At 41.4% G+C, this 13,169-nt stretch overlaps 1 protein-coding gene across 4 annotated transcripts in view; it reads left to right on the forward strand.

The window, feature by feature from the left end:
- The window catches only part of KCTD15 (potassium channel tetramerization domain containing 15), a 44,583-nt gene that overhangs the window by 1,915 nt on the left and 29,499 nt on the right, over positions 1–13,169 (forward strand). For 3 of the 4 annotated variants that reach the window (XM_042797415.1, XM_042797414.1, XM_032987154.2), the window contains exon 2: positions 4,223–4,398. In XM_042797415.1, the coding sequence (XP_042653349.1) occupies positions 4,235–4,398 (164 nt within the window). In that variant the 5' untranslated portion in view covers positions 4,223–4,234. Of the gene's footprint in view, positions 1–471; positions 660–4,222; positions 4,399–13,169 lie in introns of those variants that run through there. The other variant, XM_032987155.2, reaches the window with a different exon arrangement.

Here is a 13,169-nt window from a genome sequence, read left to right on the forward strand (position 1 = left end):
GGGGGGCTCCCGCGGGGGGACTGCACCCCCAGTGCTCGCGTGGGTCGGCTGGCAAAGAAAGGAAGGTCTCTGGGGAGGGAGAGCAGCTTCCCCGAGGAGCCAGCCGGCCCCGGGCCCGGGCGGGCAGCAGCTGCGGGCGCGGCCCCGCTCCGGGCCCCGCCAGCCGGGGGGCGGCAGCCGGGGGGCCCCGCTCGGCCGGGCTGCGGCCCCGACCTGCCCCCGCCCCGGCTCCCCCGGAGAGCGGCTGCTTCATGGCAGGTCCTTAAACCTGCCGTTTTCATTTCACGTCTTAAATGTGCATGAAGGAATTAAACTGCACGAGTGAATAACAGCATTAGTTTCAATTAATTTTTATCCTGGCAACAATAAACTTTAGAAACAAAGCGCTTTTACATCCTTAATTAGTCTTGCTTCCCATCTGTAGTCTTTTAAGTGCCTGCTCCTTGATTTAACTTTGTCCCTCCTTCAGAGCCGCCTCCTTTTTCATTCTTTCCCCCTTTTTCTCGTTACCCCTTCCAGACTGCTGCTTGTTTCTTTCCTTCAACCTTTCACCTCCCTTGTCCCTATCTGTCTGCTCTGCTCTGTGCAGTTTATTTCTACTGTATTTTCCCAACATCAACAGCAGTATTGGTTACCATGGCCCCGAGCTATGTGCAGAGGTGGGAAAGCTTCATCCGCCCAAAAGTTCTTACACTTTTGAAGTCTTTCTTTTAGTAGGATCTGAAATGTATCATCTAGAGTGTGTATTAAATGAACAGTATTCCTGAAGGCTTTAGAGCAAGAAAGGCAACACCCTGGAAAATTCTGCAGTCTTTCAGCATTCTCTGCCCTAGGGTTATAGCCCTGGGCACGGAGCTGAATGGAGCTCTTACAACTGCCTTCTGTTTACCTTTTATGGTTAAAATAACAGCTTAGCAAAGAAGCAACTTCATGGAGAAACGATTCAGTGAAATCATCTCAAGCTGTAGCAGCATAGCTAGTTTAATCACCCCTAGAGAGCTGAACAACTGTGAGCACAATGGGACACAAAATCATTTTGTGTGTAAATGAGCATGGCATTGTGATTATTTCACTTTGCATGGGCAAATAGTTTTTACAAGCAGTACTTATGCAGTTAGCTTAGAAAGGCAGAAAAAGATAAGCTGGCTCTGAAAGATCTTGTTGTGTAATGTTTGAAAAACTAAATATTCACATAATTTGGGAATCAGGCTCTATTGATTTTGCCTTCAGCAGGTTCCTGTGTTACTTATTAGAGCAGGGTTATTGCCTGTGCCACTAGTTCGGATGCTGTATCCTGTTGTAGGCAACTAAAGAGCAAGGATTATTTTACATGGTTTAATAAATGAAGTTTGTTAGTGTTTCTGCGATATTTACCCTTAAGGTTTTAATTTTCACATCAGTATTAGAAAATACGTGCATAAAGACTTTTGCTGGATAAATACATTTAGGATTTTGCTTTGTGCATAAAATAAGTACATTACTCATTGTGATGAATTTTAGCTGTGTTTTACATTAAGAAGAGGAAGGAGTCATTAGAAATAGGGTTACGGTACCTTAAGAAATAGGGGGTATTTATTTTTTTGGAGCAGTAGGAGCATTTTCAGTGTCCTTTATGTAGTGCTTAGCAATTATGCCCCTTGATAATTTGCTCATATGAAAATGATTGAATTCCATAACTTTTAATAAAAACATAGGATTCATTTTTTTTTGATACAAATCCTCTCCAACCAGGGGAAAAGCCTGTGTTTTAATTCCTCTTCTCCCCTCCCCCAAAAAGCCAGTGGCACCCTCAATAAGTATGAAAAGCCATAAAAGTTTGAGAACTATTTTAGCTTTCCAGTGATTTTCTATAATTAAGTGTTTTTTCAACACATGCTCTAGCTGAGAGATGCCAAAAGCAGAGGATTGTTCAAAAGGTCCCTCCAGTGAATAGTATAAATTAAATATCTACTGTGTGAGTATGGCCTCACTGAGAATCTCAGACTCTTTACAGATCAAGGAGTTTACTGGTATACTAACATTAAACAAAATCCTAAGATAGCAGCAGTGTTTAAATATGCACAAATAGATTCAGATCACTTGATCTTTAGCTATCTGTGCATATTCTAAAATTGAAGTCTATATTTCAAGACAAATGGTTAAATGTAAGACACGTTTACAGAGGACTGGAAGTCCTTTGATTTCAATTGGAAATTGTAACAAGGGGTGCAGATGAGCCCTAATTAGGCACTTGTTTTGTGAAACTGCATGAGATTTATTTCTAAGGCAGCTCTGTACCGTGCGAGGTCTGTACCTTTATCATTAGTGATAATAGTTGGGGTCTGAACAAAGACAGGGTTGACATTCAGCCTGGATCTTCTGACCCTTTCATTTAAGTGAAGGAGTAGAGAGTGAACATGAGTTTACAGTGCTCTTTGGTAAGAAAAAAAAACAACCTTTGTCTGTGTTGGCAGACAGATGAGGCACCCACAGATTAGTAAACGCGTCGCTAAAATACTGTAGGTACTTACATACTAAGTTGTTTTTAAAAGTTAGTTCTTTTATTTATGCTATATGACATATTTACTGAAGATTGCCCACAACAGGCTCGTGTGGGAAACAAGAAAGCAACATCTTCAGTCATGAAAGGATTCAATCACTTTCCTTGAAGGTGGTGCTGTAGTAACAATGTTAATGCCCAATTTCGCATCGCCTGACACAGAAGTCCTAGGACAGAGTTGGTATTTGCATCGTGTTCAGTGCAGATGTCCTTCCAGTCTCTGAAGAGGAAAGGATGTGGATTCATAATGGGGTGATGTATTTCTGTGCTGTAGATGCAGGAAATTCTTAGGAGCTAACCAAGATGAAATACAGTAAATGGAGATGTTGTGATGACTTTGTGAAGCTGTCCAGATGTATTAAGATTTTTCAATCCCTTTCTATATAGCTTGGAATTTTTTTTTTTTACAAAGAGTGTTGCTAATTGTATGTTCATCGAGTGGCATAGTTAGGCATCTTGTGCAAAATACTGCTAAGAGAAAAGCGAGACCAGCTTTAGATTTCTAAGAAACATTTTCAAAGTAATGTGGGAGAAATGGGAATTCACTTTGCGATGCTGCATGTAAAGTGCTTGTCAGATGTAAGGAAGAGCCTGGATGCTTGGTAGCACGCTTGCAGAACAAAATACCAAGAAAATTATATTATATTCAGAAATGTCTTCAACTATAATGTTTTGCATATGTTGCTTTACCCATAAGGGGGAGAATGGATGGACATTTTCTTAAACTTTTATAAAAGGGTTTTTTTCCCATTTGACGTGTATGCCATCTATACCGATTTAACTGAAATCAGCTTTGAGACACACGTTTCATGCAGAATAAGCTGTGCTTTTCTTACAGAAGAGAATTGAGGAATTTTCTTTTGCTATGATTGTGCTGTTCATTTTTAAGACATTTCAGTATTTTTTGCTTTGTACGTTCAGGTAAAGATTTTTGGACTCAATTAAGAAATTTCACTAATTTTAAAATCTTCTGAGGGCAGTAAACATTAAGTGGATTGTTGAATTTGTAATTTCACATGCTTGATTGTACAGTACTTTCTAACGCATCTTCTCATGAAACCATGGGTCAGTTTATCTATCTTTCTGTTTTCACTGCTTCCAGGTATTAATTGCTTTCAGTTTGAAACCTGATTAGTTCTTTATGTCTAATATTAAGGCTTAACTGAAATTATCTATTTATTTCACAATTATTGAAAATAAACTAGAAAATTGATCTTAGTTTGATGTGAAATTTACTACGTGTATAAACTAAATGCCTTAGGTACTGAGGAAGTCACTAATTTAGAGGTGTCTCGTTACGGAGACAAACTTGCAAAAACCCCTGAATCCCAATTCACAAATTGGTTATTCGTTTGTCAGGGGATATTTCACATCTAACACATAAGCCCGCGACCTTTAATTAGAATTTTGCAGTTTGTTTTATGCCCCTTGAGGCTGACACCTTGAAAAATTTTTTTCTTGATTTCTTATTGCTAATAAGCATCTTTCTCTTCCCCTCTGGTACTTTGAAGAAAATGATGCAAATACACTTAATTACAGTGGTGGCAATAATTTGTTAGCTGAATATGTGATCAGGCAGATGCAAAAATGATCTGATTAGATCTGTGATCACACTGGAAAGAAAGGTAATGCACTGCTACATTTAAGAGGAACTGTTTTTATTTTTTTGCCTTCCCTTTGCAGGAGGGAAGAAGCATGTCCCGTCTGTCTCTAACACGGTCCCCAGTTTCTCCTCTGGCTGCTCAAGGAATTCCTCTCCCAGCTCAACTCACCAAGTCGAACGCTCCCGTGCACATCGATGTAGGAGGACACATGTACACCAGCAGCCTGGCTACCCTGACAAAGTACCCAGACTCCAGGTAAGACCTTGGTGTTTTCAGGCTTGCTGCCCGTTTCTGTTCATTGCATGGAAAGAGGCATGTACCTGGGAGGAGTATTTCAGTGAGAAATACGATTTATTATATATTCACCACTTATGAATAATTCAGTTTCCGATTTATACAGTAACTTCACTGGGGTTCTACAGAAAAAAAAAAAAAGCCTGTAAAATTTATGTATTATTTAGAGAGTCTATTCATTTTCTCTCTCAACATCTTCTGCACTTTGCCGATACGTTTGAAGCACCTGTTGGTGTGCTGCCCTAGATTATTTCCAACTGTACCAAGCAATTTATTATTTTCAGATTAAGGGAAAAAATATCCTTTCTTCTTCCTTAAGAAAACAGAACAGCTCTGTTACACTGGGACTAATGGATGCTTCTATTGGCCAGCCAAAATCCTAACCTCAGAGGTAGCTGTGTGCCTCAGTGTCAGCGGTCATTTCCCATGGGCAGTGACTGACCTGCTCTGTCTGCCGGCTGCTGCAGATCGGATTGAGTCTTTGCATGCTTAAAGATAGCTGATTTGTGCTGGACAGGTTGGTGACATGTCTGGCAAGATTTATTTAGATCTGGCCAGTATTATCTCAGAGTAGACTCCAGATATGCCAGTTTATGAATAGATGTGGCACGAGAGTGTATTTGTGTATATGACATAGTCTCTACTATTTGCCCGGCTCCCAGTCCTGCGGGGTACTGGGCACCATGGAGGATGGGGGATCCTGGGCAGCACCAGGCCTGTGACGGTAGTGTGGAAGGGACTGCTGTATTAAGGGTTAAAGCACATTAGTAGGAGCAGTACATTAAGACATACCTGATTTTGATTTACAGTTATGATAAGTAAACCAATTCAGCTTTTTGTCATTCAGACTGCTGATTTTTCAGAAGGGTAAGTGCCTCATACCGTAACCCAGAGAAGGTATGGATGTGCAGTGTCAGGGTGCCCAGCAGACTGGTTAAAGGAGGCACTATTGCCTCAAAAGCAAACCAGAGCCCAGGTCAGCAGGTTTTGTTGCCAGAGGTTTTGCGTGGCTGATATTTCCATAAGGAATAGATTTTTAATTTTTTTGTTGTTTTTTTTTTTGGTATGACAACCAGTGTAAAGCTCTAGTTTCATTTGAAGATTTTTCCTTTAAAAGAACTAGGAAATTTTGCACAGATTTGGCAGGTTCCCAAGCAATAAATGACATTTATGGAGACACCTTGAAGCGCCTCTGATGTCATAAAGCATATGGCTCTGATTTCATTCCAAGGAAAGGGAACTGCTAAAATTCTCTATGGAAAAGAAACAATTATTAAAATACCTATATTTTATGGTCAGGCCAAACCAATATGATTTTTCTGGACAGTGTCTGTTTAATGATGTCTGTGTGGTACAACTTTAATCATAGAGAAGAAATCTGTTCAGTGGGGAGAGATTTATAACAGAGAAGCAGACAAATGCTTCGTAGTATAAAAAAATCCAGAGAAGATTCAGCAGTTGTAATAGAGTAGCACATCTGTTTCCACATTTTAAAATATCACTCCTGACACTATTTTTAAAATATGCCCCATATCAGACTTACTTAATAAAAGCTTCAGTTATGGAAGCTTTGGGAGAATATACCTAAATTCACAGATTTTTTTTATAGAGAATAGAGTACTGATCTAAAACTTTTTTTTTTCCTTCTGTTTCATAAATAACAAAAGCGTATTTCTCCAGATTTTGTACTTTGTTTAAACTGAAAGTACAAAGCTGTGACTGACCAGAGCTCACATGCTGCCTGATGTTTTGCTGTATACTGTATTTCGTTTGTACTGCTGTGTTATCTCATAAGGCTTGAATGATTTTTCAGCTGCTCAAACTTCAGTTCTCACTGGAGTAACAGCTTAAAGGATGAGACCTGTAAATTACATATATTTTTATAGCAAAAGATAACCCTTTGCCAGCATCCCAAGTAGGACATACTGCTACATACATTATGATGCTGGATGAAGAGTACACCTTAATTCATTATTTTTCCCTTTTTTTTCTTTTAAATTTGTTTTTCTGCAGTGCTCCATAGTAGAGTTGGTTGGTTACCCCCCATTGAATCTGCCCTGCTCTCATTCCTGATTAAGGCAAAGTACTTGCAGTTGTTTCAGTGGGGATGGTTTGAGCTCCTGATGGTATTTCAGCAAAAGATGTAAGCATACGCTGAAATGCTTTACTAAATGTTAGCTCCAGTTACATGAAATAGTTTGTGCTTACTAAAATTGAAAGCTGTGGGAATAAACTTTGTGTTTATTTGTGTTACAACCTCTATTTCTTTCTCTATGCTCCAAAATCCTAAGTAGGCTTGTAGTAGATACTGTGCATGTATATTTAAGGACACATACAGATTGTGAGCATGTGTATAAATAGAGAGACATGACATGCTAATGGAAAACAGAAAAAAAGAAATCATCAAATCGTGTTTATCCTTCCATAGCATTTTGAGGAGGCCCAATCCTGTTAGGTCCTGAACAAACTCCGTTTGTGTTGACTTCAATGGGAGGGAAGAGCTTCCAGCAGCTTGCCAGATCAGGCCCAGCAGGAGCAAGTATAGGTATGACCAGTTCCTGCCTCTACCTGCTCTCCAGTCACCCCTCTGGTATGATACAAATTACACCTGACAGCAGGCAGCGTGATACATTTCTTATTGTAATGTGTTAGGATTGTCTGTGCTCAGCCCACTCAGCTGGCTCTGCTTGGCTGTTCCCAAGTTGTGTGGTTGGCTGTAATTTGGGGAGAGAAAGGACCTGAATTCTGGAAGTCTTACGTGAGTGAATGGCTGGTGATGTGAAGGCAGAGGCCAAATCTTGCATTTCAGTGATCCCAGAGTTGTTTCAGAGCAACTTTAACAAACTCTTTGATGTTATTTGTATTAGTGCAGCTGCTGTGAGAAGAGCATGTGTCCATTGATTAAATTTGCATAAGTAAAGGGTGCCAGATTAGGCATTAAAGGAGGTAGACGCCCTCTTTCCTGTAAATTTTTATGGGCTACATAAATTTTCTCATCTAGAAACAAGAAAACTTGAACAGCACACAACTGATATGACAAAGGAGAAGAGTGTTAAACAACCACTGTCAAAGATGGTTTCTAAACCACTCCCGTTTGCTTTATGCACTACTTTTACACACCTTTCCAGTTGGCTTTTTGAATTAAACACCATACAAGAAGGAAAGCTGTTTTTTCAGAGGGTGAAAGGCAAGGAAAATGAGAAACATACAAAAGAAGTTGTGATCAACAGCAGCATAATGATGTTGGTCATGGAAATTATCTCGGAAATAATATTATTAATCCCTTTTCCTGTAGCTACTTGAGGCTGCTTTCCTTGCATTTCCAAAATTGCCATTGAAGTTAACAAGCTTTGGAGGTACAAGAAAGCTGATGTTGTCTTACCTGGATCTGAAGTTCAATTTTAATAGTTTATTTTCAGGAGGGTCTCCCACCAAAATTCCCAACTCTGGTAGCTGTGAGTTACAGGTAGAAAGAAAAAAAAACCCTGTTGAATTCAGTCTAGTGACTCTTATCACCAACATCTTATTTCTAAAATAACTGGCTAAGTAGATAAATTATTAATCTTTGAGAGCATTTCCCCTAGAAATTCCATTCATGTTTTTACCCAGAGGACCTCTAAAGTAGCCCCTCCACACATTGACACTTGAATATGGATTTATATGACAGATTGTAAAGGCTGCCAAACCTCTAGCACATCTATAAAGTGAGTTGCAAATTGTATTTACCCAAGGGAGTGAGACAATTCTTATATTTAAAAAACAAACGCACAGCAAAAGTCCAAGCTCCTAACATGCAGTCAAGAATACCCAAAGACATTGCCAGATTCTCCAGTCTCACTCCTACTGAACTCAGTGGCAGATGTGTCATTGACTTCAAGTGGAAAAGAAGTTCCAAATCCCTGTATGCCACAGCAAGCCCTAGCTTCTCAATTTCACTGGAAATTTTGATATCACTTTGAATTTCTGTTAGCAGAACAAGATTTTTCGTCAGAAGACTGTCCTTTTCACAGCCTTGAATAGTGTTTTTAACTCAGAGAATTGCTGTAAGCTCTTTGTGAGTTGTTCTGCTATAAAAGGTAAATATATTTACCTTACATTCTTGGTTAATTAGTATTTGTTGTCTAACCCTCTATTAAAGATAAGTATGTTCCTTTGTTCTAAATGTATTTATAAAAGCTCATGCTTTCCATGGTGATAGCCATATGACAAAAGGAAGCAGGAGTGATATTATTTGAAGCAGTGACGTCTAGGTGAGAATAGTGTGGGTGCACAGGGAGTCTCCCCCTGACAGTTCGTAGGGCACCGTGTTTGGGACCTCTCTGCTCCCTGCCTTTCCTCTTCAGGAAAACAGAGCTTTTTGGCCGCACGGCCCAAGGCATGCTGAGCCAGTGCTAACATAGTGCATGTCCTGATCTCAGCTTTTGGGGCACCTGGGCTCTACCATTCCCTTCTCTGTCCTCCAAAGAAAACTAGCACAGGTTTTATTAACTGTGACATAAAACTGATTACCTTAGCTGTTACAAGGTGTAGTAGAGTTTTTCAGGCATATCCCTGCCTCACTTACCTCTGAACTCGTGGACTTTTTTTATGATTTACAGAAGAGGCCCCTAAAGCACGTGTCTTCTCCTCTTAATGTTTCTTGTCTAAACAAACTCATTCTTGTATAGATCAACCCTCAGACAAGCTCTCCTACCAAGCATGACCTTTCGATTCTAGCTACTCAATAGGTTTTTAATTCCCCTACCTTTCCCTCTAGCACCTCCTTCTCTGGTTGTTGGAGCCCAGCACTGACGCCTGAGATCTTCTGCTTCCCCGCCTTTTCTGCAGCCACACTGGGCTGGACTGAGTTCAGGAGAATGTTCTTCTCCAAGTTTTAGGAACCCTCTCTGTTGTCCCTGATGGAATATGATTGCCAACCCTGTATAGCCAGATACGGTGGTTTCATAAGCTCAAACACACCTGCTACTGAGATCTACAAAACAGATTTTCCACATCATCCGCATTGGGACCTGCTCTGCACTTCTTGGGAGACACAAGGGAAATTCCTAATTTGGGTATGTTTAGGAAACATAATTCTCTAGACTTAGAATATCTGAGAACATCTCACATTTCTTCCTCATGTAGGATCAATCCAGTGTCATTCTTATAATAACTTATTTGCTAATTTCCCATCAAATCAGTATATTATTGATGTTACTGCCTGAAAGCAATGTCCAATTAGAAAATTTTGTCACTTATCCCATGCTGGCAGTTGGGGTGTAAATCAATCCTTAAGGTGCAGGATCCCAGTCTGGAAGAGCAGCAGTGTCAGCTCCCCAGCGCCCACACAGCCTCCTGCCGGCCCCATGCCGCAGCAGCCCTGAACCACTGCCGCATGGGTAGGGTTCGTCCTGCCTCAGGTGTCTCCCAAACCTCTCCATGCCACTGCCACTCCATTCTGTTGACCTACCCAGCATCTGTATAATGTCTTGTCCCTCTTCACTCCCTCTCTTATCCCTGCACACCCGCTAAATGACTGTTTTAAACACAGTGAAGGACAGAGGCAAGCGTGCAGCCATGGCACATTTTACCTTTAGTAAGGTACCACTTTTCCCACCGAGGTCGTTGTCAAGCACCCTGGTTTTGGGGTGACACCAGGCTCTGACACTCACGGGCTGTGAACTCTTGTGTATTACCCAAAAGGCAAAGAGTTTCTGAGTCGGAGCCAGCAGCCCACGTTCAGGCAAAGCGCTACAAAATGCGTCTTCATGTGCGCCGCAGTGCAAAGCTCATTAATTTTAATAGGTATTTGGTGAACTTAAACCGTACACAGACTTTAAAGCAAAACACCTGAAGAGGCAGGAGCAAGTGTTCTCCCTGCATGTTACAAATGCTCAGAGATGCGGGTTATGGGCACGGTGCATGAGCACTGCGCACACATAACGACACTGCACACCAGTGTGGCAGCTCTGCAGAGAGGGGTGAGCCTGCCAGGGCTCCCCGGGGCTCTGCCATTGTTTAAGGCAATCAGGTGTATGCTGCAGATGAGAAGTAAAGGAGCTGAAAAGCAGAGGTTTTGGTTATATGCAGTGCCTTTTCTGAATTAACATAAGAATTTTCATGGAGATTAAAATCATTTTTCGTTTCATGTCATGCACCTGCAATTTAGAGATAAATCTTCTGAGTTTTTCTTATTTGGTTGTTGACTGGGCAAATCTCTCTTTGGTTTCCAAGGGAATTTTGACCAGCAGAACCCTTAAGGAAAAAACCCTTAAAAAGGGCCTTTCCCCTTCCCCATCCTCTGTTGCCCCTCGGTATGCCTGTGGATGTTGCACTTACCAGAGTGGGACCTGGAGCACGTGAAAGAACTCTTGTTACCAGGCTGCTGAATAAGATGGTGTAAAACAAACCAGTCCTTCCCCATCTGCAAAGCCAAGTATTGCTGTTTTGTACAGGAGCTGTGTGGCTGAGGTCACGCAAGTCCATGAAGCACTTTGATAAGCTCTAGGAAAGGTGTGAAGTGTTCGTTCCTGTGGGCAGACGTGTGTTGCTGCTAGGACACATCCAGCACAGCTCCTGGGCAGTGCGACACAGAGCACGGTGGGTGGAGGTGAGGATCCATCTCCTCTTGCAGACCAGCCAGAGCCTCTATGTCAGGAGTTGCACCCGTCCCAGGTCTGTGAGCACCAGGGCACGACCTGTGCCAGAGGAGGGGCCCATGGCTTGGCCTCTATGGAAGATAAAAGTAATCTCTAACAGGGATGTAATTACATCTACGAATTACAGTGTTAGATACTCTGTGTCTAGCTTTCACTAATAGGAAAAAGGTGCTGAGCCCATGGAAGCATACCATGATAGCAGATTTTCCTGCTGTTGTTGCACAGCTGGAGCAGTGGCATTGGTGGTACAGAATAGTCCCTGTAAGCCTAACCCTTCCCTCCAGTGACTTGGGGAGATGGGAGGGAAGGAATTTATATGGAAACTGATTCTTCAGACCTGTCTGTGTCTACCTCTCCAGGATCTCCTACTAGCTGGCATGTAGGGAGCCACAACAGAGCTGAGCTGTCTGCTGTGATAAAGGTGTTTACTCCTTACTGGACTTCATAACTGCTGCCTTGCCCAGCACAGCCGCTGCCCAGGGACTGCCTGCAGGCTCTGGAGGGGAAAGCAGAGTTTACCATTCGGGAGTACAAATCTTACTGTAATTGGGTGCTGAGATTGGGCCCTGTCAATGAATGAATTATTCGTGTGTTTACATGGAATATTTGATGAAACGTACAAGAAAATACTGCCTAGCTAGTCTCTGATGAACACTATTTTGGAAATTACTGTTTCTATGTATATATTTACTAGGCATTACATTGCCTAGGTTGCATGGAGTTTTAGGCATAAACGGGTATTATGACATCTAAGAAGGGACAGACCAAGCTAGTCATGGAGAGAAGATACCAAATCAACACTCATCTGACTTACAGAAATAAAATTATGGCTATGGTAATATGCCTGGGACAGGCTAGTCAAAAAACCTAAATTTGAGAAAATTGCACATTCCTGTCCGGATACTAGCTTATTCAGCTCAGCTAGTCAAAAGGAAGAATGGGTATCTCCATGCAGCCTGGCTGTGGTCAGAAGGGATGTCACTTATGGCCTCTCAGAGGAGTCCAGAAGATGAACACAGAACAGTGTCTCCAGTACCTTTGGTGCAAAACCTAGCTGACCTTCTCTCATTTTCTGTTCTTCCCTTTCTTTTGTAATGATAACATGACTGTAGCTGAGTTACCCTTAGCACATTAGTAATTCCCACTCGTCCTGCTTACAACAGGTTGAAAGCTAGTCTAGTTTATTAAAGCTCACAAAAAGAAGACAGCAAACAAGGAGGCCAAAAGTTCAACTTGTTATTTAGCACTGTATATTTATAGCAGTTTCTGAGGTTAGTTGGTCAAGTACTTTGTTATTCTTTCATTGCTACTTTTGCTTACCACTCACCTGACAACAGCACATTTTCAGTATTTTTCAGCAATCATTTTCAGGGCAGTAACATAAAAAGCATTAGCAGCATATTCTTGAAAAACCACTCCCCTAGAATGCTGCAGAAACATCCTTTCTCCTCCCTTTATGTGCTGCTAGTGGAGGCTATTTCCTGCATGGTATAAAGTACCGCACCTGTGCTCAGGTTCACAGGTGTAGCGGCTTTACACTTAAAGGGGAATCTTTATTGATTGTTTCTTCATGTGCCCTGCATCCATCTCCCTCATCGTGTGGAGAGGAGTTATGTAAAGATGTGGATTTGGTAGCTTTGTACTGGGAGTTGTGTCCTGAGGTCACAGCCAACTGCTGTACCAGTGGAGCAGATGAGGTGTTACCTCTTCATATTTGGTCTATGAACACATGTCATTGGTGTTTGTCTTTTGATTTCTAAACTTTCGATTTTTAAAGAACCTGCAATGGCAAGTAGACCTGGTCTGCTTAAGGGGATATTTCATGAACTACTTAGGAAGTTTATAAAACAGACTCCCTAGATTATGAAGCAAGGGGGTATCTGTTTTGTAAGGAACATGTTATGAAATGAATTTGTCTCTAGGCCTAACTTAATTATTTTAATGATCCCACTGGTGGTTGTCGTAGGTGTCGTTCTGTGTATATATTGTGACCTACATGCTTGTGATCATTTATGAAATCTAAGATTTAAAAATACATTGGACCTTATTAATTCCTTGCCTACTTTCACTGAAATAAATGGAGGTGGTTTAAAT

This window comes from Tyto alba, unplaced genomic scaffold (genome assembly GCF_018691265.1).
Source record: "Tyto alba isolate M040663 unplaced genomic scaffold, T.alba_DEE_v4.0 Super-Scaffold_26, whole genome shotgun sequence".
Classification (NCBI taxonomy): Eukaryota; Metazoa; Chordata; class Aves; order Strigiformes; family Tytonidae; genus Tyto; species Tyto alba.